The following is a 25,446-nucleotide window of genomic DNA, read 5'->3' as shown; positions in this document are numbered from 1 at the left end:
CCAAGCATACGTTTCACTGGAACAAAGGCTATGAGTTCTCTTTCCTTCCACAGGACGAGGAGGACTTTAAGATTTTGGAGGGATTGGAGATGGCCAAGCATCAGGTGAGGGTGGCTATTGATGCTTGTGATATGGCAGCAAAAGCTACAAGAGAGGTCAGCAGGAAGGAAGCTGCACTCGTGGTGTAGACTTGCGAATCAAAGAAGGGTGTATGGCTATGTTTGCTTAATACTGAGGGCAGGCACCTAAGAACAGAAAAACACCATGTGCCTTTCTTGAGCTCAGAGCTGCAGTGTGGTGGCGCCCCTCTCTTAAAGGAATACAGAAAGTCATTCTACCGTGATTTTCTATATTTCAAAATGCACTATAGAGGGTGTAAGCACTTACTTCCCTTCAGGAGAAATTAATCTTTATCTACCCTTTGCTTGACATTTAATTATAATTTGATTTTTAGGGGACTAGAGGCATATGGTAAACCAGGAACTGTATGATGGCATTTAAGTGACATAGAAGATAGTGTTTATCCTTTAATCTAGATTGGAGGCTTAATGAACTAAGCAACAGCCATTTCCCACTTTTAATCTTCTCTTGATTACTGTAGCATTTCTACTATAACATACCTGTTTTCCTTCCGATTTTAAAGCAAATAGGGTTCAGTGTTAAAATGCTATTAACATCATTTCTAACACAATAAACAACCAACCTTGGGATCAAAGGAAACTGTTAACAAAATAATAAAGTCCATTTCTTAGCACTATCCAAAAGAACACCACTGGTGAAGGACTGTGACAGGCTTACTTACCCTTCCTGTGTTTCCTATTTTCATCATTTTTTTCTTCTTGTGCTGTGATTTTGCAAGTGCAAACACCTTCAGTGGCTTATCAGTAGCTGTTGGTGTCTCTTAGTTGAGTTCTTAAACTAGAATATATTTTATTGCAGTTTTGAGACAAGATCTTATATCTTGAACTTGGGATGCTCCTGCCTCATCTTCCCAAGTGCTAAGCATGTAAGCGTGTATTGCCATATCCAATTTACAGCAGCTCTGTGCCTAGTGAATGGTTTTTACATACATTCTCATTTGACTTCCTGGCTGCAAAAGTAAAATTTTTGATATGTTATCAGCAAAAATGCTGTCTTGCACCAGTGCAGGACAGTAAGTAAAAGGCAGAAGCTGGAGACTAGCCCTGTCCTGTCAGTCAACATCTAGCTTCCCTCCTATGTCAATTTTTCTGTGTAAGGTACTGACTAATTTCACTCTTGAACCCTGTAACTAGCTTGTGGCAAATTTAGACCATAAATTCGGCAGTAAGGAATCCTCGGCTTTTTTTTTTTTAATTTTTATTTTTTTATATTAATCACAGGTTATTCACTTTGTATCCCAGCCATAGCCCCCTCCCAATCCCACCCTCCCTCCGTCATCTCCTCCCATGCCCCTTTCCAAGTCCGCTGATTGGGGAGGTCCTCCTCCCCTTCCGTCTGACCCTAGCTTATCAGGTATCTTCAGGACTGGCTGCGATGTCCTTCTCTGTTGGCCTAGCAAGGCTGTTCCTCCCTTGGGGGCAGAGGGAGTAAAGGAGCCAGTCATTGAGTTCATGTCAGAAATAGTTCCTGTTCCCCTTACTAGGGAAACCCAATTGGATTCTGAGCTACCATGGGCTATATCTGAGCAGGGCACGGGGGTCCTCTATGAGAGACTTGTTTCTCCAACCAAGGACCATGTATGGATATAACATAGAATCCTCAGCTTTTATATGACCCTTTTTTTTGTTTGTCCCAGATCATTTAAACTAAGTCACCTCTGTGATCTAGTTGAAAACTACTATGAAAGGGTAATTAAGTGCCTTGATATGAAATTAGCAAATGGCACTAAAAGATCCAGTGGACTTTAATCAAGTCTGAAACATGTACTTGATGCTGGCATTTGTATCCATTTCTCACATAACATATTACATTACTGTTAGTAACAACGCCCTTTTTGTTTGCTGCAGAAAAATCCAGAGGAAGACTGCTCGGGGAGGACACTGGGCTGGGAACCAGGGCACTTGCTGCTCACCCTCTGTACCATGCGCAGCATGGAGCAGCTTCTGCCCTTCTTCAATGTCCTCAGCCAGGTCTTCAACAGCAAAGTCACAAGCCGATGCGGAGGACACTCAGGGAGTCCCATCCTTTACTCAAACTCCTTCCCCAACAAGGACATGAAACTGGAGAATCACAAAGCATTCTCCAGCAAAGCCAGGCAAAAAATTGAAGAGATGATAGAAAAGGATTTTCTTGAAGGAGTCATAAAGACTTGACTACCACCAGTGGTTCCCTGGAGCCTAAATGTAAATGTAATTATTTAAAACAACACACTGCTCTGAGTTGTATAGTTTCTTTTTCTTTTATATATATATATGTAACAAAACATTCAGGTTGTATTTAATTTAAATATTTGTAAATAAGAGCTTATGTCTGAACGTGACCTGAATCAAGTTTAAATATAGGTGGCTCATACTGATGATGGTGCCTACGAGGTCTATATCTGCATATATAGTCCATTGTTTCACTGTCTGTCTCGGGTTGTCTTAAACCTGCAAAATACACATTATGTTTTTTTCCGCTGGTCTCAAGCCTCATTTGATTTAAATTGGGTGGGGTTTTTTTCTTCTTTCCGTGGTTAATAATGTTATAGCATCAGAATGGTCACTTCGCTGTCAGAGACTTTGTGTATTAGATGGAGCATCAAAGAGTAGCTGAAGCCTGGACCACACACCCTTGTAGGCACAGCTAGATCTCTGTCAGTGTTAGGAAAGACCGGCCACCTGCCAGTTTTAATGCTGCTAAGCAAACAAGTCATTTCTTCCTTACTTAAAGATCTGCATGGAATCAGCTCATACCAAGTCCCCATCTCCCCATCTGAACCAGGTAAGGCAGAACTGCAAAACAACTTGTTTAAGTAAGCTATTTGAAAGATGTTACCAAGAGTTAGTGGGTAATAAAGTTTTAATTTCTCAATACTCTGCATGAATTATTCCCTGCATACCCTGTAAAATTAATGACACTCAAAATATTAAAACTTAATACAGGTTAAAATCAAAGGTGAGCTTCATTACCAAGTCTAAGATTTACAGCTTCTAAACAGGTTTTGTTTGTTGTTGTTGTTTTTCTGGTAGCATTTAAAAAAAACATCTAGAAATAATCCATTAACGTGAACTTGCAATGTCATGATTACAGATGCCTTAGTGCTGCCAGTGTTGTCAATAGATTTCTATAAAAACATTTTAAAAGTCCATTTCCCCAGAATATAAAATTTATCTTCAGAAAGGTGGTTGTGGTCTTTCTCCAATGCCTCCAGCCAGCTGAAACACCACCAAGCTCACTTCATATGCAAGCCTATCTGCACTTTCCTGCAATCACAATAAGATTAGATGAGAGACACAGTGCCTACCATCCTTTCCTGGCTACTCTAGGGGAGGGTGCTTCCTGATTTCTTTTTCTTATTCAAGTAACTTTTCTTCACCTTTCAGTAATAAGTGCCACAGCCCATAATTATGTAGAAGAATCTAACTCACTTTCTATTTAAAGTAAGTTTTCAGTTCTTCAGTTTATATAAAATTATTCCAAAATTGAGTAAGTAACTTAAAACCAAGCCTTCTCAAGTTAATTCTTAGGATTTCCATCACAGATACCCACTGTCATGTAAAAAGTAACTGTTTGTGTTTCCGGAGTTCTCATTCAACCATAGTATGTATAAATGGCAAATGATAAACTTGCAAAAAACACAGGTACATAGCAAGAATAAGAATGTCATTTAAAGAAAGTTTGAAAAGCAATTCAAAAGTCTAGCAAGAAAAGCAAGCATTACCAGTTGGTTTGAAAATACTGAAACTGGCTGCTTCCACAAACTCATGAGACCACAATTTTAAAGAGTGACAAAGTATAATATAATGCATTAAAATTAGCACGTCAAATTAAGGATTTATTAGTTATTCCTGCACAGCTGGAATACACCCTCAAGAATCTACAATAATGAAAAATGTTTGGGAATGAATTAAAAGGGGTGTAAATTTGTTTAACCATATACCTCCTATTGCATTCACTCTAATTTTTCAATCTTCATATCCTAAAGGACTGTATTCACAGATCTCAAAGAAAAACCTTTTGCCCTAGTAAGATTCCAAACAAAAGTAGTGTTTTCCCTTCCCCTGTGTTCCTTCTCCATTCCCAACTTCATCTATAAAGTTATCCCAGCTTACTTGTGAATCTGCTTCTGCATATACTCGGACGACGTCTTCTGTACCAGAGGGTCGGACAAAAGCTCGGGCAAGCTTATACTTCTTCACCAGGTCATTGATTGCCTCTTGGAGTCCTGGTGGAGTGACTGCTTGTCTTTCAGCATCCGTAGTGCTGATAACTCTCCTGTCTGCAACCTAAGAGCAAATATTTCGTATCTGTTACTATGTTAGACTCCCTTTCAGAAGCTTAACCTGTTCAAAGAGTCCTGGCCACAGGGTAACAGACATATCAGTAACAGCTGGCATATCAGCTTACTATCCTACAGTGTACAGCAGTGAAATGCCGACCAGGTGAGGAGAAACTGCAGTAAGGAAGTTTCCTCTTTATATTTAGCTAAAGCCATGTTAAAAAAAATTGGGGGGGGGGGCGGTGATGGGAGGGTGTGTCTGTGTAGCTCTGGCTGTTTTGGAACTCAGAGAGCCACCTGCCGCTCTGGAGTGCTGGGATTAAATGTGCCATGCAACATTTTTAAACAGTTACACAACTATTAAAGAAAACTTGTTGAGTATACCAAACAGAACATTTCCACATAACTACCTAAACAGCTACCATTAAAATAATGGTCAGTAAATATTGCCCGACCACAGTAATGATTAAATTTACATGGCTTGTAAGAGGCAGCAAGCTATAATATGAGAAATCTGTTGTAAGAATCTCCCAAGTACACCAAAAGCAAATATTCAACAGCCATTTATGTTAAGTCTGGCTTTAATATTTCTAATTATTTCAACAAATTCTACTGGAGAATGTGGAGACCGATACAAATCAAATAAATACACCACTCCTCTGAAATGCCTTTAGGAAATTCTCTCCCTTTCAGTACACAGACTCTGCTGCTCACATCTACCTCCAGCAAGTACTGCGGTCGGGTGTGGTGGTGCAGGTCTGTCACCAGAAGACTCAGCCAGGGGGGTAAAGGCTGGGGCCTACCTGTGGCTATAAAAGACCCACTCTCAAAGAACGAAGAAAAGTAAGTTCTATGTGAACTAAAAATGAACTCCAAAACAACATTTTCAGTTAAAATGATACGATTATTGATCTTAGTTTTGCTTCAAAATAGTATGGGCTGTTCAAAATGAACAGTAAAGCAGAAACCTGTTTCAGTTGGTTACATAACCTTTGTGATTTTTGTTTAAAATTGTTCATACTTTCTAAATAATGCATATTCACACATAATCCCTCCTATTCTTTAGAATGAAAGTGAAAGTACAGAATAACTTTTTTTTAAAGTGTGAGGATAACTTATTCTAGGCAGAATGTACATACACACTGAAATGTAACCCACCCAGGAAACACTTGGCATGGGGAGACTGGAAGAACAGCTACATTTAGAAAAGTCAGAAAGGTTGTTTCATGCTCTCGTCACCTTAACTTTGAGTTGTCTGTTCGGAAGATCAACATAAATAGCATCCCACTGCTGTACAGTCAGACCTTTGAGAGCCAAGATAGCCTCAATCGCCAGCATGTCAGAAATGGCATCTCCAGCTGCCTGCAGGCATGGGGAAACAGCATATAAGCCATAGGAATGCTGGGCACCTTAGAAAATCACGCTGTGTGTCATCAGAGGGATAAATAACATGAACATTAAGGTACACATGACCGTGGACTGTTATGAAAGGTATCCAAAGATAAAAACCAACTCATACGAAACAGACTGGACAAAGTGGTTTGGTCCTGATACCCTATGAGTCAAATTGTTTAACTAGATCTCTTAGATACTATGATGATGGTACTACTGAGGTTTGCTTTAAGATACACTTGGAGTTAGATCCAAACTCTAAGCTTTTGTTTCACTTGTAAAATGGAAATTAGAACCTTGCTTCTTACATTACCGCAGTGACTATAAAGCAAAGTGAATAAAACAGCAGAGACATACCAGAACCTCAGATTGCACTTTCTTTCCTGACTTGACCATTGCTCTTCCATTCACACACACATATACCTCGCTCAAACATGTGTTACAGAATTTTCCCAAGGTTGTCTTTGAAAATCTAGCCACACACACAAAATATATAACTCAGTAGTTCCCAAGCATGCTTAAGCATTTCAACATTTTCCTGATAAAATATCAAGAAAAGAAAACATAAAACTTTTCATTTCTAGTATAAGTCACAACTGTAGGCACCACTTTTAGACGCAAACCACCAAGCCCGGACTTTTCCACTTTTTATAGAATTCTTTGTTCCGTGTTTGGCCAGCCACCTCACCGATTCTAACCTGGTTGAACAGGTCGATGATGCTTGCAAGCATCTTGGCAGCTTTTCCTTTTTCATCTTCCAATTCTTGTGCTAGTCTTTTTATCTTCACTTCAACAGCTTCACTAAACAGTGCCTGCAGTAGAAGCATATGAAGACAGTCAGAGACTCCAGGTCACCTTTCATTCCTAGTGAGTCTGGAGAAACTGAATAGAAAAATAATGGCAGCCTTATGTCTGCCATTAATATTACGATCAGTATTATTAATGAAAAAGTTTATGGAATATAAAACTAATTAAAAAGAAGACACTACCACTTTGACAAAAGCTGAATACGTATGAGCTCACTGTTCTCCAGCTCACCTCTTGAGCTCTGTGCAGCAGGCACCTTAGAATATGTGACAGGCAACATCAGAAAGAGTTCATTGCACTATTAGTATAGCAGACAGTGTCAGGTACTTACTACCATATACATTCCTTTGTTTTGAAATGCCACAACCATCCTTTTATAACCCTAAAGAAGGCAGTTCTGAGGTTAGCACACATTGCTCAATCACTTGAGGAAACAGGCACTTCTTGGTAAAATAAGATACAAGCTAGCCACATGCTTTTTGTAAATAACAGACACACCCATCTTCTCTATAATGAGTAAAGTTGAGCAGCTCTAACAGAGAGACCTATGGACTTCCCCTTTAAAAGAGGTGTACTGATGTGTAAATTAGATCACTAAAGTTATATTCTAGTTATATTTTGTAGAAACAAATTCTTTTTCTTCTTATATTTATGGCTCTTCCAAAAAGCCAACCTGAAACTAGTGAGGAAGATGAGCATTCAAATATTATGATGTACACCTCAAATCCATTCACAAAATGTGGTGTACAAGACATTTTTAAATAAAATCTGAACCTTAAAAATCTAGAGAAAAGTTATACTCTTTAAAATAGTGACTTTTATGGTATGCGAATTATGTACTTTTTTCAGAATACTCCTGTGCTGAGAAAGCCACGAACCAACCAAAAGAAGAAGAAAACAAAAACAAAACAAAACAAAAAAAAACAACAATGAAACATTTCATCATAGCTACTGAAGTGTTCTCTGTGAGAATATTAAAAAAAAATGAACAGAACATCTAAAAATAATTCATTGGTTGGTTGGTTTGGTTTGGTTTTTGGTCAGTGTGTGTTGGTATGTGTTCATATGCATACATGTGGAGGCCAGGATTCACCCAAGTGAGCAAGGGCTGGCCAACTTGTTTTCTGAAGCAAGGTCTTGCTTTAGAAGGGCTCACTGGCTAGGTGAGGTTTGTTAGTCAGTGATCCCCAGGAATGTATGTGCCTGTCTCTGCCTCCCCAGCACTGATCATGAGCTCTCCCAGCCCCTTTGAAGAACAAATTGGTACATTCTTCGTAAAAGACCATTACAGTCTTTAAAAGAACAATTACAGCATCTAAAAGCATACATCAATCATGTAATTTACTCCTGTCTAGTCATTTTAACAAACTAGGACTCCATTACTAAGTGTCAGCTAAGGCCAATTAACATCTTTAAGAGAACTTACTGTGCCATGGCCGTTTGCTTCAAAATAAACTCCAATGTCAAACTCTTGAGCCTTGTGATGCAAATGTTTGACACCAGTTTTGGTGCAATAAACAGGTACCTACAACAACACATTAAAGAAACACAATGGTTAGTCAAACATATCTACTCTTCTAGAAATAAAACAAGGAACCAAACCTGGAATCTCCCTCTGGTGCCAAAGACGATAAAGACTTAAGACACCCACACGGGAATGACTGGAGGTAGCTGTGGCATCATCTGTTTTCAGAAGGCTGCCTTAGTTGTAGTATGAAGAATGGAGGACAAAAGTGCCTGCTTTCCTTTCCAATGAAGGACCAGATGGTAAATATCTAACATTATATGGTCTCCCACAACCATTCTGCAGTGTACAGAGGCACCCATAGACCTCATGTAAACAAATATGTAAGATGCAATTCCAACAGAACTTTTTATAAACACTGGCAAACTAGATCGGGTCTGCAATTTATTTCTTGCCAACTACTGACTTAGAAAGTAAAAGGCCAATTGAGGATGGGTGTGGTGGCACACACCTTTATCTCAGACTGTTCTATAGAGTGAGTTCCAAGACAGCCAAGGCTACACAGAGGAAACCTTATCTTAAAAAGTGAAAATTAACACAAAGGCCAGTTAAGACTTTCAAGACTGATCATGGATAGTAATAAATAACTCTGCCTGGACCAGCAGCAATAAATAGGCTATCACTGGTGGGTCTAACAGAGATTTAGGAAAAACTGACTGACACAAACAAAACTACAAGAGAAACATCAAGAGCAGCATTTGTTGGACTAGAGAAACCAGTCATAGGATGGCAAGGGCCAAAAATACTCAATCCAAAAAAAAACTGGGTTGAGAAGTAAGTTTCTGATGTGTTAAGTTTCTACAGACACTAGGTGTATATAGATGACATTTTCAAGATGAAATGGTCATGCATTACATTCATGACCATTCATGACATTTTGGTTAAGGACAGCCAGTGGGTTCCGCAGTGGTACCAGAAAATCAAGTCTCCTAGTGATGTCCTGGCCATCGTAAACTGAACACACTATGTTCACACAGTGACACCAACTCCTGTCACAGTATTGCATTTCTCAGAGTGTGTCCCATGGTCAAGCACTAACCCCACAAAAGGCCCTGGAGTGAAGCTGCTGTAGCCTTATTTTAGAGTGGGGCAAAAGTGAGCAGCCTTGGTAATGGTTTCTTCTGACCATTACTAGCTACACTCTTAAAAAGCAGAAAATCCACATGAAATTTCATTTCTTCCTTAGAAAATTGACTATGTTTACAGCAGCTAACCTAGGCATTCTTCTCAGTCCATTTTCACCTGCTGTACTGATCTGCCTATACCCTGCAGGAACTTGAAATGGTTTACAAAATGCTGGAAAAAATATAGCCACTAGTGAGGAGATGGAGACTAGGAAAGAGTTTCCAATCTGTCTGTGAGGTTTCTAAACACACTAGACTCTGAGCAGGCAGTATGATCCAAGACTGGTTCTCTAGCAGATGTTGGGAAAACAGTTAGCAGCAAACTCCATTAACCCAGAAAGCTTTCCTCTAAAATGTAAGGAAACAGGTCTCTGCAGCAAAGAATAATGACAGACAGGGTGCTAAGGAGACTACTGCAAGGATAGGAAACATTGTCACTTCTCCTGCTCCCAGAGCCAAACAGACGCATTCCATCTACATGCTCGCTACACAACAGAATTACTGATAAAGAAGCTCGCTGCCTAAGCTCTGTCGGGCTCATCTGAGCTTACAACCATACGTCACCCTTGGCTGTTATCTCGAGTGGGCCTTGGGGCGGAGGGCCCCGCTGAAGGATGTCTGTCACCGGGTGACCCACTCTTCTGCCATCGCTTCCTGAGTGACCTAATGTGCCCAGCTGTCTCTCCCTCCTCCTGCCATAACTTTCTTTCCTACAGTGGGGGTATGCCTTCATGCTGAGGCAGAATAAACCCTTCCTCCCCTAAGCTGCTTTCCAGTTCTTTGATCACAGCAGTGAAAAAATACAGGCGCAATATTACCTTAAGGTTTGTGTATGAAAGAGGCATTTCCAGGCCCTTAAGTATTCATGAGTTGCAAGTGTGGCTCAATTAGCCTTTAAAATGGTTGATAGCCTTTTGCATTTCTTATAAGCTCTCAGAGTTCACAGGTTTTTGATGTTGCAGCAAATGCTGCAAGGTGAAAGCCTCCCTCCCTTTTGTACCAGAGACATCTGAGTCTTTTGATCCTAGTCACCATCCCCTGTGGCCCAGATTTGTTCACTGATTTGTGGTGATAATCTTTTCCAGAGAAGTACCTTACCACACTATTCAGAAATGACCTAAAACTGAGGATGCTGTGATACCTTCATAACTTCTTCAAGGTATCTTGTGGAACTTCCATTTGCATATGCAGTCTGTACAACACCAATGTTTAGACTTTCTCCAATCTAGAAGGAAACCAGATGCTTAACTTGCCATCAAATGCACAGGAGCCTCTGAGACAGACATGAGAGATAAACACAGCAGAATCAACCAGTTCTGTCCTGGCTTGGCTTAGGCAATAAATGGCATTCTAAAACAAATCATATACTACCAGGAAAAAAAAAAGTCTAAAATGCTTGCAAGCACTGTTTTATAGTGTGATCTCTGTAAATTATTAATAAACCTTTTCTAGATTATATAATTTCCAACTATATCTTTATACCGGGTTCATGGAAATCTCCAAAAGAAGGAAAAAATTAATTACTAAACCTGTCAATAGTAACAGTAATAATTATCTCAGGTATCACTGTTAGAATTTGATACTTCACAGTCATGATAGAATTCTCAGTGATACAAGGGTCCATCAGTTTTAAAGAAACCAAAACTTTACTGGGTGGTGGTGGTACATGCCTCTGATCCCAGCACTCCGGAGGCAGAGGCAGGCAGATTTCTTTGAGTTCAAGGCCAGCCTGGTCTAGAGAGTGAGTTCCAGGACAGCCAGGGCTACACAGAGAAACCCTGTTTCAAAAAAAAAAAAAAAAAGAGATCACTTCACAAAACTCCATGATAATGCCAAGCCACATAAAGAAAAAAAAGTATATATATGATCATCTAGAATCCCTCTTTACCACAGTTCAAATCAATGTCCCTATGTTGAAATGGCTACAGCTGCCACTTATTTTTGTTCTCAGGCCACAAATATCAGGAACTGCCCACACACAGTGGTGCGGAGACCCTCAAATGACAGATGTGAAGTGCTCCCTAGCAAGTCAACATCTCCCTGGTCCCCACTTACCTCCAACAGTAGCTCTTTAAGGAAAGTGCTAATTAATGTGGCTATCTTGTCTCCATCTATGAGATGAAAGTGGCCGCCGGCATCACAGTAGTAATACACGATCCTGTCTGCGTCCCCATCAAAGGAGCAGCATTTCTCGCCGGACTTCATCTCCATTCCTAGCACACAGGAGGATTTAAACCATTCTTCAGACTAAGAAATGAGAGTCAAACTCACTACATAAAATAGCAGATTTTTCTCTTGACAATCATATTTTTCATATAGCAGGCCGAAATTAGCATTAGACGCTAAACAGTGTAGCACATCCACTTCAAATTTTTCAAGAGATGTTTTAAAAGATTCCTTCCAAAGAACAAATCAGTGTCTCCAGTTTTATATATACAAATGTCCAGTTAGCATGCTGGTACTCTTTTTGAAGACAAGATCTCACTATGTAGCCCAGGCTGGACTCCCAACTCAGCAGTCACCTACCCACCTACTGGGATTAAAGGTTTGTGCCATGTGCCCAGCTACTGGGACTTTAAAAAAAAACTAAAGACAAAGGTACTCAAATCAATTCATGCTGAAATGAGCTAGTCTACTAAAATAAAATTGTATCAGCCAGTTGGTTTGGCAAGGCAAGTTCCCCATATAATTTTTTGAAAGTTACAGAGATTTCTAAACATAATTTAGCATCATGTTGTCCTTTACATATTAGAAATAAAAATCAGTGATAGATAAGTTTGTGGTTTGATTTTTTTTTTTTTTTTTTTTTTTTTGAGACAAGGTTGGCCACGTTGGCCTCATACTCAGATCACCCTGCCTCAGCCTCCTGAGTGCTGGGAGTAACGGTGTGCTCCACCACTTCCTGGCTGATTTAGTTCTAACAGAAGCATTTTTATCTGGTTATACAGTAACAAGTAATGCTGGTGACTAAGAGCACAGAATTATAACTTCAAAGAGGTCACTGAGGATTTGTATAAAGCCACTGAAACTTCAGCAACTGTTACATTAGATTTATTAGATCTCTAAGGACCCAAAGGTGGCCCAGCCAGGTCGAGAGGTGTGACTCCTCACTGGGAGACATTTTAGCTTGTAAGTGAGCTGGCTCCAAAGAGTCTGCGAACAGGTCTAGGCTGCTGTGACGTACCCTGTGGGGGTTTCTGATGACTTTTCACAAAGTCGGCGCCGCACAGGTGGTTGAGCCTCCCTTCAGTCCCATCATTAAACAGCTGAACGGACAGTCCCTGGGAGAAGTAGCATTCCATTTCTTTGAGCTTCAAGGCCCCTATGCCATTGGCACAGTCAACCTTAACCGATCTGTTTTCATCTCCACTGCAGGAACCCTTCAAAGGGAAAAAGGCATACGGAGAAAAAAAAAAACATGAAATCACCAAAGTGGATCGCCACCTGTGCATGCATGCATGTGTATCTGAAAACATCTTATGTCTAATTTAACCCAGAAAACATGTACAGTCAGATGAATTACATAATGTCAAAGTAAACCTGAACAACACGGCAGTAGTGCCACTGAATGAACAACTCACAGAAGGGCAGCTGAGCCTCAATACAGCATGACCCATTAACATATTAGTCTCTGACAGCCACTTTAATATGCAAATGAGCACACAGCTGTTGGAATCAACACTAGCCATTCTCTGCAAGGCAAATGATATCACCAGGCATGTCTAGAGCTTGGGGATTTTTTTTCTTTGTTTTATAATTGTCAATCTTTCACCAATCCCCACACCAAAACCTGATTTCTATGAGAACAAGCGCTGGCCAGTGACTGTCTCCAGGTTTAACAAGGCATTCTACCTAAAAGAAAATCCTTGCCAACGGCATTTTCTCAAGCCTGGGGCATCTCTATGACAATCGAGTTCATCTCAGTGAATGCGTATCATCAGAAGCAAAGACATCATGGGGTTTCCCAGGATGCACCTTGCCACACACAGAGCAGAGCCTGGGCTCTGACAATAACTGGAGATAAGTTGCACTTGGGGGAAGGAAGGGAAAGTGTCAAACTGTTGTAAATTGGGTTGCTGACTTACTGTATTACTTTATTCACCTGTTGAAATTCCAATCAGGATGGGAAAATGTCTCACCTGTCTGGTAAGTTCTACAAAAGCCTTCGAGAGTTTCTGGCAGTAGCCTTCTATGGTTGCCTGTCCATACCGGCCTCCGGAATTCCGGCAATACACCATGTAGTGCAGCTGAGGTGTGGTTAATAGGCCATAATCTGCCAAACACACACAAAAGGCGACTCAACTCACCTCCCATCAACAAGCTCACATGAATTCATACCTTAAGGATTTAGATCCAAGCCACCCACCCACCAGGCCCAGTGGCACATGCCTGTAATGCCAGCACTCAGGGAGGCAAGCAGCAGGCAGAACTCTGTGAGCCTAATCTACAAAGCAGAGTCCAGGACAGCCAAGGCTACACAGGGGAACCCTGTCAAAAACAAAAACCACCCAGCCCTCCCCACCAAAACAAAAAAGGATGGCAGTGCTCAGACACTGTCCTGCACAGAAGGGCTCTGGCCTGATAAACAGCAGGCTGTTGTTGGGTAAACAAGCCTAAAGGTGGGTTTCGGTTTACTAGAAAAGCAGATGTCCTCAGGTGGAATACTGTTTGCCAGAACCTCCATTAACCCTCCTGGAACCTGCCTTAACCTTCCCACAAAGGTCGGCATCAGCTCAGATCCCCATCCTACTGTCTGTAATAGAAAATCTGCTCACTTTTCCACCAGGTTGCCTTCTTTCTGTCCACATCACCAATAAACCTTCACCCCACCAATGCCAACAAACCTTCACCCCATACCAATAAACCTTCCTTTCTACCTACAAGTTGGGTGGTTCAGTAGTCTAAACCATGGCTTATACCAGAATCTCAGAAAACAAAAAGTTTTCAAAATATCCATATGCACAAATCTTCACTGATATTATGATGGCTAACATTATGTTTTCAGTTTTAATTACTGTACTTAAGAAATCTATAAAGCAAAAACGTCTCCAACCTTTAAGCTCCACTTTCCTAAGCTCCATACTTCCCAGACTGTTGGCGCTCTTTGAGTAATTGTCTGGTCTTACACAATGTCAATGAAACTGTTGTTCATGCGAGATAACAAACGTTTCTGTGAACAAGCTTGACTGTCCTGACAGCACAAGGCAGGGAGTATGCATCCTTGTGAGTTGCCTGTATTAGCACCTGACCACCTTAACTGCCCGGGATCCTGAGAGCCTCGGGTGTAGACCTGATGCTACCATCTGAATAAAGCCTTCTCTTTTCCTAAAATTTCTTCATGGTCAGACTGAAGAACATCTGAAGGACCCCAGACCCATAACAGTATCATGAGGACACATTCCCTTCCTGCCTAATCAACCCAGAAACATAAAAGTTATTCTCAACTCTAGCCTTAAGCAAATCCCAAAAGCCTTTGATTTCAAGAAGTTTCAGGATTTGCCACAGCCCGTGTCTTTATCACTTACACGAGGTTACTGCATATGCCCTGGTCTCTTTTCCTTCGAATTTCCTTCCCAGCTAGTGGTGGCTTAAAGTAAAATACCACTTTATTCTGGTGCATAAAAATCCCTTAATTAGTCCCTTTAGGAGGCTTGGTGGGGACTGCAGTGCTCTACAGCAGTGGTTCTCAACCTTAATGCTGTGACCCTTTAACACAGTTTCTCTTGTTGTAGAGACCCCCAGCTGTAAAATTATTTCGTTGTTACTTCATAAATGTGATTTTGCTACTGTTACGGAACAATGTAAATATCTGGGTTTTCCCGGTGATACTCTTCCAGCACCATGCAGGAAGGCACAGGGCTGCAACCCACACAGAGAGGAACACTGACCTCCACGGCCCAGCAGTCTAAATTCAGGCTAGTAGAGAGGACAGATCCACCTGTGACGGACTAAGGACTGCCCAGGTGAGCGGTCAGAGGCAGCAAGCTGAGGGGGCGCACAGCTCCAATGAGAGCAGGGCTTGCAACCATTTCTGAAATGGGCCCAAACAGGCTTCTGGGGTGCCTCCTCAGCACTGCAAGAATCACAGTGTCCATAAACCCTGCATAATGTTGTTGATGCGCTACGTCCCACAGTGCCGGCTAGGCTGCCACGACTGGACGCTCTATGTAAAAGTTAATAAGCACACTCATCCAATTAGGATGGGATCTGCTTTCATCTTCAATCAATGGTAAAAGTATGTGTATAAATAACTGTTTTATAATAAATTTCTTTATGGTTTATGATCGGTGAAATCTGTCTTGTGATTTTTTTAGATAGCTTTACACCAGGTGTGAAAAAATCTATCAGGCAAAAGGGGTCACCAGTAGAAAAGATTTAATATGCTCTGCCCCATTGATTAATACAAATGCCTGCTCAGGAAAACCTGCAAAATTTTAAAAGTTACTTTATCTAGGAATTAATTTCTTATTTTTAGTGTTCATTACTTCCAAGTTTTAAGTACGTGTTGCTTTTGAAATTTAAAAACAATTTCTTGATGGTTAACTTAAAACTACATACCATGGAATTGACCTCCTAAAACAGTTACACCATCTATTACAGACTGTGACAGTTTCTCACTGCTTGGCCTGCAAAAGAAAAAAAAAAAAAAAAACAGGATTAGCAAACAGGAAAATAAATGGAAAAAGTGTGTGCTAACAATTTCAAAATAACATGTTCAGTGTACTTGAAAGCTATCAGCTCTGGCAAAAACAGAGGGTAAGTTACAAGCATTTTCCAAGGAGCCTTTGCATAGGTGATTTCCTAGCAAATTTTGGCTGTTCAATTTAGAAACTACATACAAAGAGCCAGCCAGGTATGATGATACAGACCTCTAATTGAGGCTGAGGAGAATCACTAGGTTCATGACCTGCTTCCACTATACAGTGAGTTCAAGTCCAGCCTGAGTCAATCTGTGAGAATGTATCAGAATTGAAAAGAGGACTAGGGCTTTGACTCAGTAGAAGTGTGTCTTCCTAGTATACACAAGATCCTGGGTTCAATACCCAGTACTGTCGAAAAAAGGAAAAGGAAAAAGTAAGGAGGGACATAAGGGAGGGCTGGAGAGATGGCCTAGTAGTTAAAAGTGCATATTGCTCTTGCAGTGGACCCGAGTTCCATTCCCAGCACCCACACAGGCAGCTCACAACTGCCTGTAACCTAAGTTCAAGAAGATCTGATATCCCCTGGGTCTTTTCTAGCGCATACACACATACGCATACACACATACACACATACACATACATACATACACACACACACACACACACACACACACATTTACCTTTCCTAGTTTGATTACAGCAGCATGTATATTCGTTAACAGCAGCAACAATCAATACTGAAGGCACACAGTAAAGGAATATGGGGTCTTAAAACTCCTGAGCACGTGGAAGCTGGTTTTCATTTTACAAAGTCAGAACAAACTACTTACCTACCTGAAAAGCAAGGAAATCATTATATAACTAACTACAGGTAAGAGCCAGCACTGTAATGGGAAGAAAACTGACTTGAGGGCATAAATACCTTAACTATCTCTGCTGCTTATGGACCTAATGTATGAACGGTTTTTGCAAAACCTTCTGGTAACAAGCCATGGTAAAAACAAAGTTCCAGCTTTGAGGAGAATGAGAAGGTGTATCCTTTGATGAAGCTTTAAATGAAGGTAGAGCTTGCAAAAGAGAAAACTACTGTTTCAAACTTTAACCCAACACTGCAAAACAAAAATAAGCTTTCATAAAGGCAGAAGCTGCTGAACATGACAAACACATGGCCTATAAAATGCTGCTTCCAGTGAATTCTAGAAGGAAGGAAAGACAAAACATCCGAACCAGCAACAAATACAAACAAAATCTCCAAGTGTGATTTGTTGAAAAATTACGTACACTGACTCTGTGGACAGATATAAACCTACAAAGTCTAGTGTTTATTAAGAGCTTCTAGCGCGCAGGAAACAGCTTTTATGCAGGTTATTTCAGTTAACTCTCACAAAAATGCTGATTTATCATCAGCACACCTGAAATGGAAACACACAAAAGCTATAAAACCTGCTCAAATCACGTAAAAACTAAAACTGGGGTGACTCCCAGACTTAGCCTCCATGTGCCACTTAAAAACGCAAAAAGAGTAGAGTGTGGACTGGGCTCTCTTAATCCTTCCCACTGGTCTCGGCCATGAAAACAGATGTGATCCCTCAAGGATGTTTGTGCTTACACAGGCAAATCTGATCATCACCTGGTGTCTCTACCAATAACTATGAAGGCAGCCTGCTTCGGATCCACAGCCTCTTTCTCCATGATGGCAGCAAGCACTTTCGGCATGTCCTTCTCCTCAGCACTGGCCAGGCAGGTGGCGTGCTCCTCCCAGGAAGGGGCCAACATTTCCCCCAAAGGATCAACCAATTTCACACCATTGTCTTCCTTAAAAGAGAAACAAACCTTAAGGGACACACACAATGGAAGTGGCCAGAGAAGAGCCTTTGCTGTCATTCCCCCAACTGATGGCTGAGCAGCTGCCCTGGGAACCAGATGGCATCCAGGTGTTGCCCATGCATTACTTCTTCAGTTCCTTGTGACACTATCATAATTGATAATGTCTCCATCCAAGCTTGGAAGGACATTCTGTTATTTCTCTAATCTGGACACTCTCCAAAAAGAATAGCCTCATTTCATTCCCTCCACACCCAGCGCAGTCTCTGGCAGCTACAGGAGTTATTTCAAACCCAAAGGAGCATACAAATGGACAAGCACACTCCCAGCATTAGAATGTGGGCGTTGAGCTGGGAGGCGGTTGCCAATGCCCTTAATCCCAGCACTTGGAGGGCAGAGGCCAGACTAGTCTACAGAGCAATGTCTAGGCCCACCAGAACTACAAAGAGAAAACCCTGTCTAGAAAGAAAAGAAAAAAAAAAAAAAAAAGAATGTGGACTTTGGTTCAAAGTTCTCAGACATCCAGAGCTCTCACTTGTAAACAAGGATACCAACTTGTTACCTCGGGGTTGTGTGAAGCCGTAACCATGACTCCGATGGTGGCTCTTGTCTGCTTTGACCTCAGGACAGCTAGCAATCCCATTCGAAACATGATATGATCGAGGTGTTGGGCATCTGTCCGAAATCCAGCAGTCCCATACTGAAGAACGAGCCCCGGGGGCTTGGCGTGCAGGGCTGAGCGTTGAGCCACTGCCTCCAGATCCATGTCTACAAGGGTAAGAAAAATGACGAAGGAAGAGCTTTTGGGTACCATTTGCTTACAAACTGCCAGTTCATTTGTTTCACTGGGACCCTTTCCAAAGAGCGCTGTTTGGAGGGCAGAGAAAAGGAGTCCCGGAATTAGAATTAACTAGAAGCTCCTGCCTACACTGTACAGTCTGGGACAGATTTGGGAGAGAAACCAGCCCATCCACTCCTCTTGCACTTTGCCTCCAGGTTGAACATTCCTAAAACCATGTCACATCTATATTCGGAGACTCCTAGAAGACATCTTATTTTACAAGAGGATCACCTTATGTGTGGGCCCCAGTTAATAGTACAAAGTCTGGTGCGTAGCCAGTGAAAGACTGAGGCTAACGGTCAGAACCTCAAATCCGTGTGGCCCATTCACTATTTCTCCCAAGCTAAAAAGTAACAGCCCCAAAGGGAAACCAAAGTGCAGTCCTTTCCTCTTGTCTAGGACCTCCCCGATCACCCAGGACATCTCACTGAAGGGTCTCCAGTTTTCATAAAGAGTCACGGCAGCCTTCTAAATTAATGTCTAAAACTACTCACATCTGTAATGCTGCTTTGACCTGTCATTTAAAGATAAATAAATAAAGCGTGGCCCCAATCCCCCTAATACTGTGAGACACCTCCAATTAGTTCAATTCAAGGTTTCCACCTCAGCCAGCAGTGTGTTTTTCAGGGCCACGCACTGCACTTCCTGGGTCGATTCTATCCTAGTTTGCCCAGAGATGGGTGCTGTCCCTCAACAAACAGCCACACCTCCTTGCTTCATTGTCCTCCTTGCTTCAATACACAACACTGTCGTCCAAAAGTCCACTTTTGTAAAAAAAAAAAATCGGTCATTCCCATTTAGTTTGCTCCAAAGTTACCAAACTTTGGTTCACAGGAACCAAAGTTTGTATTTTGGTACAAACTGACCAGTTGGTAATGTACCCCGATTATTCATAAGGGCGTCAACCACTCCTATGAAATCCAGAACTCTCTCAAAGGAAAATAACAGTCATATAACAGCATGCTTGCACCCTCTAAGGCGCCTGGAATTCTAGAACTAATTGCACTGGATATGGGGATGCTTATTAAAAGTCCCAACAGCTTGGCCGCTTCTTTCGTTCAAACTGCCATCCCTGGGGAGGCGTCCTGCTCCCAGTTCCCCACTACCCGCGGCTCCTGCTCTACAAAGAGAGGTCCGCAGGCACCTGGGCCGTGCGGAGCGGTGGGTCCTGCGGTCATTCCCAGCCACGGCTGCCGAGGACCCCACCCACCGCGGCCCCGCAGCCTCCACGCCCGCTCACCCAGTTCCGGAGCAAGAACGCCCTCTCCACAGCCGAGATGCGGCCGCACTGTGCGCACCGAACAGGGTTCACTCGGAGCCCGGAGACGTGGCCGAGCCTGGCTTCCGGCCCGACGCCCCGCCTTACGACCAATCGCGGAGAAGAGGGTCCGATGGCCCCGCCCCTGCGCCAGCTCCCGCCCCAGCCAATCACAGCCGCCAGGTTCCTCTGGCCCCGCCCCGTGCGCCAAGCTCCGCCCCCAGCCGTCCGCGCGCTGCTCGCGCCCGGGAAACTGCGGCTGCGGTTCGGAGCGGGTTCGGGGGCTGCTTGGCTTGAATGAGCTGGAAGGGTGAGGCCGCGGCTTGCCGAGGCAGGCCGAGGGTTAGCACCCGGGGTGGGCAGCTGCGCCTTTCAGCCTGGGCCCCTGGGGGCCCCAGAGACGTCTCTCTGACCACCTAGGTCACCCCCCCAGCCCCTGGAAGGCGAGGGCAGCGCCATCCCCCTGGATCCTCACCCGCTCAGCCCTGGGTGTCATTTAATCAAGTGCCTGAGCCCCCTCCTCCAGCCCCGAGGATAAGGCCGAGGCGGTCCTATGCACCTGCGCTAGACGCTGCACTCCGCTGCGGTCCGGGGAGGCTGCCCTCAGAGGGGTCTGCGGGGGAGGGTGGCGGCGGGGACGACGCAGAGCCGAGCTCCCCTCGGTGCTGGAAGCATCCCTCCCCTTGCCGCGTCTAGCTCGGCGCAGGCCTGAGATCCGAGTGGGATTCCCGGGCTGGCCCCTGCTTTGCCCAGATTGAGGTTAGCCGGGGATCCAGCTGTTTGCAACCACCTACCACGGAATGTTATCACCTGTTGTTGAAAGCGCGGACTGCTAAATGGCCGGCAGGGGTGGGGATGAGAGACGAGGGATCCGGATTTTGATGGCGCACTTTGAAGGATGTTGTGTGCATACTAGAATTGGGGCTCAGGAGAGAAATCTAAGCTGTTTTAAGCGTCCGGGTTTTAAGCTCTCTGCAGGCAGTGGAGCTACCTCCTAGGAAAGGGACCTTGGGAGATTTTCCTAGTCGCCACCTGTCATTTACAAACCCACTGTTTCTGGGCCTTCCCATGTTTCCAAGCAGATTGATTTGGAGACATGTCAGCGTCGTTAAAAGAAAGCCTTCAGCTTCAGCTGCTGGAGATGGAAATGCTGTTGTCTATGTTCCCTAACCAAGGAGAAGTAAAACTTGACGATGTAAACGCCCTAACAAACATAAAGAGGTATCTGGAAGGCACTAGGGAAGCGCTCCCACCCAACATCGAATTTGTGATCACGCTCCAAATTGAGGAGCCCAAGGTGGGTGCTTTTACTTGCCCTAACTATTTCTGGGTGCCTGGTTTTTTTTGTGTGTTGTTTTTAATGGATATGGGTGCTTTGCCCTCATGTACGTCTGTGTGCCAAATCAATGCAGTGCCCGCAGAGGCCAGAGGAGGGCACAACTGCAGGTGGGTACTTGGAATGGAGCCTGGGTCCTCGGCAAGAGCAGCCCTTGCTCATAAAGGCTGAGCCGTCTCCAGCCCCAGGTGCCCACTTTCTAATGGAAAAGCCTAGTGCATGAACTTTCTGCCCAGGCAAAAAAAATATAGCCAATTTCAAATGTATATCCCATTCCTTGTTTGGAAAGAAAATGTACCAAACACAAGATGCTCCATAAATGTTCTTAGCTCCCTGAATTTTACAGACACCTGCTTTTTTTTTAACAACCGTGCCTACTGCTTTCGGTGAAGAATATCGTGCATTCCTATCATTTTCTGTCCCCTCATCCAGTTTATTACCAACCCAACTGTTAGAATACGTTCTCTGCACCTTCCATGACTTCCACAAACCTGTAATTAAAGGCTTTTATGGAGATAACGAATGTTTAGGATTTTTGTCCGTTTCGATGGCTCTGAATGTGAACAGTGACTACAAATACGAAATCGCAAGGCTAAGCTACGAACTTAACTCCGTCTTCTGGTTCCTTTATTCCCGGGAGCATTCCCATAGCATAGTATAGGTGCCACCACGTGGACTGGACATTTGAGAACTAGTGTCCCAGCTCTCGCCTGCTCATCCTTCGGTTGTCACTCCCTCGGGAGGTGTGCTGCTTCCCCAGGCTGCATTTTTATCTCGTTGATTACGCACCTCAGTGGAACCCTGAACTTCTCCCGTGGTACCTGCTGATTCTCAAGTGGAAATTAAACTCCTGCCATGTGTGGGCATTGTTGAATGCGTCAAGTACTAGGCTGTAGTCTAAGGCAGAAATCATGTCTGATTTCATCTTTTTCTCTTTTTTATTATTATTTTTTTTTTCAAGACAGGGTTTCTCTGGGTAGCCTAGGCTGTCCTGGACTCGCTTTGTAGACCAAGCTGGCCTCAAACTCACTGAGATCCACCTGCCGCTGCCTGCCCGGGGGCTGGGATGACAGGCCTGCACCCAGGTTTCTTATCTAGCCCGGGACACCCGGCACATGTGGCTGGTCAGCAGTGATTAGAAAGGCCATCTGCATGACATGGTCTGTAGCTGGCACTTCATAGTCCCATGCCTGTTCCTATCATAATTGTGCAGTTGCCGTGCTAGACTGGCTCATGTGGTTTTGCGGTATTTAAATCTGTGTGGTTTTTATTTTAAGGTGACAATTGACTTGCAAGTAACCATGCCGCACAGCTACCCATACGTGGCTTTGCAGCTGTTTGGACGGTCACCTGAGCTTGACAGACAGCAGCAGCTTCTTCTCAACCAAGCTCTCACGGCTTATCTAGGGACCTTTGATCCGGGTGAGCTGTGCGTCGGTGCAGCAATCCAGTGGCTGCAGGACAACAGCGCATCCTACTTCCTCAACAGAAAGCTGTCAGGTGAGCCATCCACACAAGCAAAGCCAGTCAAGAACACATTCCTCCGAATGTGGATCTACAGCCACCACATATATCAGCAGGACCTAAGGAAAAAGATTTTGGAAGTGGGGAAAAGGTTAGATGTGACTGGATTCTGCATGACGGGAAAGCCCGGCATAATCTGCGTGGAGGGCTTCAAGAATCACTGTGAGGAATTCTGGCACACCATCCGATACCCCAACTGGAAACACATTTCCTGTAAGCACGCCGAGAGTGTGGAGACGGAGGGGGACGGAGAGGACCTGCGCCTCTTCCATTCTTTTGAGGAATTACTCCTTGAAGCCCATGGTGATTACGGACTGAGGAATGATTATCACATGAACCTGGGCCAGTTCCTGGAGTTCCTCAGAAAACACAAAAGTGAGCATGTTTTCCAGATACTATTTGGTATTGAAAGCAAAAGTTCAGAGTCCTAAGACTCAAATGTCTATGCTTGTCATTGCATTAAGTATTTATGTTACTAAGGCCAAAATAAAAAAAATAAAATAAAATAAGCCAGTAACTATATAGAATTCTGGGTTAAAAAAAAAAAAAAAAAAAAAAAACCCTTGTTGTAGAAATTTCCATCTGCTAACAAAGCAAATGCGCCTTTTAACTTTCTGTCAGTGTAACTGTGTCGTTGTTTCCATGTTTCTGTGTAATGTCGTACCTGAATAGCATTGAATTATAAATTAATAAAGTAATATATTTAACCAGAGAAACTTGGTTCAACAAGTCCTAAGCCAGGCTGGAGAGGTGGCGCAGAAGCTAAGAGCAATGGTTGCTCTTCTAGAGCTCACATAGCAGGTCACCTCCATCTGTACCTCCAGCTCAGTGGAACCCATGCCTCTTCTGGCCTCCTCGGGCACCAGGCTCATATGTGGTGCATAGACATATTCAAGAAAACACCCACACCCTCGCACAAATAAAGGAATAAAGGAAGTCCCGGCCAGGCCCACATTAACGTCAAATGCCAGACTGGAGATACAAATTCATAAATCTGAGATATCTCAGTTTCATGGCCCTGGCACTTGGGTATCACACCAGCTTATCCCTGGAATGGATTCTAAATCACAGGTAAACCGAGAATGAAGAGCACCTGCTTACTGTGTTTCTCACTTTAAAGCACCTATTTGAAGCGCTTTAATAAAACTGGATTCTAACAGCAACAGCAGAGAGATCACAGTAAAGTCTCAGGACTCGCCCACAGTCACGCACACATACAGATAAACCTGTTAGTCTGATATATACATATGACAGTGCTGACAACTCTTTCACTCTATCATTTGTTTTAAAACACCACTGGGGATAGTAGCAAATTTCTTAGTGTGGCTTTGTTCTGCCCCTTTTCAAAATGAGAGTTCAATAATTTTAAAAACTAATAAAGAGCTAGAGAGATGGCTCAGTGATCAAGATTACTGACTGGCTGCTCTTCCAGAGAACCTAGGTTCGGTTCCTAGCACCCATAAGACAGCTCACAACTATCTACTGTCTGTATCTCCAATTTCAGGATGTTTGTCATCTTTGGCCTCTGAAGACACCAATCACAGATTGTACACAGACAAGCAGGGTAAACACTCATACACAAGATAAGAACTTGTGAGGTCCCTTTGCAAAATAGCTGTAGCCACTCTTTTTTTTTTTTTTTTTTCTTTCGGTTACATACCCAGCCCAAGAATTTCAGGGCTCTCATCATCTATGTGCCAAGGCACCTTCACTCTTTGCTCTCAACCATCACACTCCTTCCCTGAGGAGAATCCCATTCTCATGCTGGGCCTTGGGCTGATGACTTGGTTCCTTCAGATTGCCAAACTATGCCAGTGGGACTTCATGACACGCAGAGGAATAGCCCAGTCCCCATGAAACCTCACTGACTGCCAATGTTGTATGCACTGAGGAACTTGCAGATGCTTCTGTGGGCCAGCACCCACAGCAGGCCTGTCTGTCTAGGATGGAAATGTGTCCTTGCTTAGGGGGAGGACTCTGTGGCCTCGTCAGATGCCCCTGTGCCCAAGAGGCTGTGGAGCTGGCTCAATCTGTCTTCCCGGGGCTCAGGTCAGTCTGTGAAAGTTCCGGTCATGGCCTGTCTACAGACATTAGTGCTCTCCGCACTCATGTTTCAACCCCTCTTCATTCCAGTGGAGCTCAAGTCAGGGCCTCCATACCTTATCTACATACAAGGGGACGAAACAGCTTCACGTCACCACCAACAATCTCCCTCCATGTTTGCCAAGACTGAAAACAACACGGCATATGAATCACCTTCATGCATAGCTCCTTAAACCATCACTAAGCTGACATTCACAATTGTTAGGCCCCATTTTACTCCACTAACCCGATGCCTTTGAAAGGAGACTATGTGCTACAAACAGTTGACCCCCCTGAGAATTTTTCCTATGGTTCAGTTAGTAAAAATGGCTTCTAAAATATAAACAGCTTAAGCAATAAAAGAGGGAACAAAACTAGATTATTCCATAGTCCAATGAGCAGAATACATTCAAGTCTATGAACTCATGGCTGCCTCTGAAGTTAGTTCTAAGAAAATTTTTTTCAGAATTCTGCTTTAACTTGCCCAGTAATAGCACTGAATAGGACTTTTAGGTGTGTTACCAATAGACAGTTGTTAAAGAGATTCAGATTTTAAGATGTCTGCTTGTGTATGTATGTATACATGTATATATATGTATATATATATATGTATACATGTATATACATGTATATACATGTATATATATACACACACATACATACATATGTGCATATGATCTCATTCAAAAC

At 43.1% G+C, this 25,446-nt stretch overlaps 3 protein-coding genes across 10 annotated transcripts in view; 2 read left to right on the top strand and 1 right to left on the bottom strand.

Annotated features, from left to right (window-relative positions):
* The window catches only part of Dop1a (DOP1 leucine zipper like protein A), a 105,751-nt gene extending 103,154 nt beyond the window's left edge, over window positions 1-2,597 (top strand). For 4 of the 7 annotated variants that reach the window (XM_060384661.1, XM_060384662.1, XM_060384663.1 and 1 more), the window contains 2 exons: window positions 54-104; window positions 1,989-2,597. In XM_060384661.1, the coding sequence (XP_060240644.1) occupies window positions 54-104; window positions 1,989-2,294 (357 nt within the window). In that variant the 3' untranslated portion in view covers window positions 2,295-2,597. The remainder of the gene's footprint in view (window positions 1-53; window positions 105-1,988) is intronic. The other 3 variants (XM_060384665.1, XM_060384666.1, XM_060384664.1) reach the window with 1 other exon arrangement.
* Window positions 2,598-2,964: 367 nt separating this feature from the next.
* Window positions 2,965-19,918, bottom strand: Pgm3 (phosphoglucomutase 3). Its single transcript, XM_021639667.2, has 13 exons — window positions 19,797-19,918; window positions 18,278-18,483; window positions 17,522-17,706; window positions 15,809-15,876; window positions 13,390-13,523; window positions 12,435-12,630; window positions 11,306-11,463; window positions 10,392-10,475; window positions 8,028-8,126; window positions 6,493-6,606; window positions 5,642-5,764; window positions 4,236-4,409; window positions 2,965-3,386 (listed from the first exon to the last, which is right to left on the bottom strand). The coding sequence occupies exons 2-13, from the start codon at window positions 18,479-18,481 to the stop codon at window positions 3,297-3,299; spliced, it is 1,629 nt and encodes a 542-aa protein (XP_021495342.1). The 5' UTR covers window positions 18,482-18,483; window positions 19,797-19,918; the 3' UTR covers window positions 2,965-3,296.
* A 78-nt stretch (window positions 19,919-19,996) lies between these two features.
* Rwdd2a (RWD domain containing 2A) lies at window positions 19,997-23,386 on the top strand. 2 transcript variants are annotated; one of them, XM_021639675.2, is made up of 3 exons: window positions 19,997-20,124; window positions 20,897-21,111; window positions 22,428-23,386. In XM_021639675.2, the coding sequence occupies exons 2-3, from the start codon at window positions 20,911-20,913 to the stop codon at window positions 23,103-23,105; spliced, it is 879 nt and encodes a 292-aa protein (XP_021495350.1). In that variant the 5' UTR covers window positions 19,997-20,124; window positions 20,897-20,910; the 3' UTR covers window positions 23,106-23,386. The 2 variants fall into 2 exon arrangements, with proteins under 2 accessions (XP_021495350.1, XP_060240642.1); XM_060384659.1 differs by lacking the exon at window positions 19,997-20,124 and adding an exon at window positions 20,178-20,573.
* The last annotated feature ends 2,060 nt before the right edge of the window (window positions 23,387-25,446 follow it).

Source organism: Meriones unguiculatus, chromosome 6 (assembly GCF_030254825.1).
Source record: "Meriones unguiculatus strain TT.TT164.6M chromosome 6, Bangor_MerUng_6.1, whole genome shotgun sequence".
Lineage (NCBI taxonomy): Eukaryota > Metazoa > Chordata > Mammalia > Rodentia > Muridae > Meriones > Meriones unguiculatus.
The sequence above is the reverse complement of the archived record's forward strand: the minus strand, read 5'-3'. Positions and strand labels throughout refer to the sequence as shown.

Coding starts and splice junctions, on each gene's coding strand:
- Pgm3 (XM_021639667.2), bottom strand. CDS start 18,481: ATGGATCTGGAGGCAGTGGCTCAACGCTCAGCCCTGCACGCCAAGCCC. Junction 8,127..10,391: donor ACCTTGAAGAAGTTATGAAG/GTATCACAGCAT, acceptor GTGTTGTTGTAG/GTACCTGTTTATTGCACCAA. Junction 4,410..5,641: donor ACAGACAACTCAAAGTTAAG/GTGACGAGAGCA, acceptor ATTTGCTCTTAG/GTTGCAGACAGGAGAGTTAT.
- Rwdd2a (XM_021639675.2), top strand. CDS start 20,911: ATGTCAGCGTCGTTAAAAGAAAGCCTTCAGCTTCAGCTGCTGGAGATG. Junction 21,112..22,427: donor TCCAAATTGAGGAGCCCAAG/GTGGGTGCTTTT, acceptor TTTTATTTTAAG/GTGACAATTGACTTGCAAGT.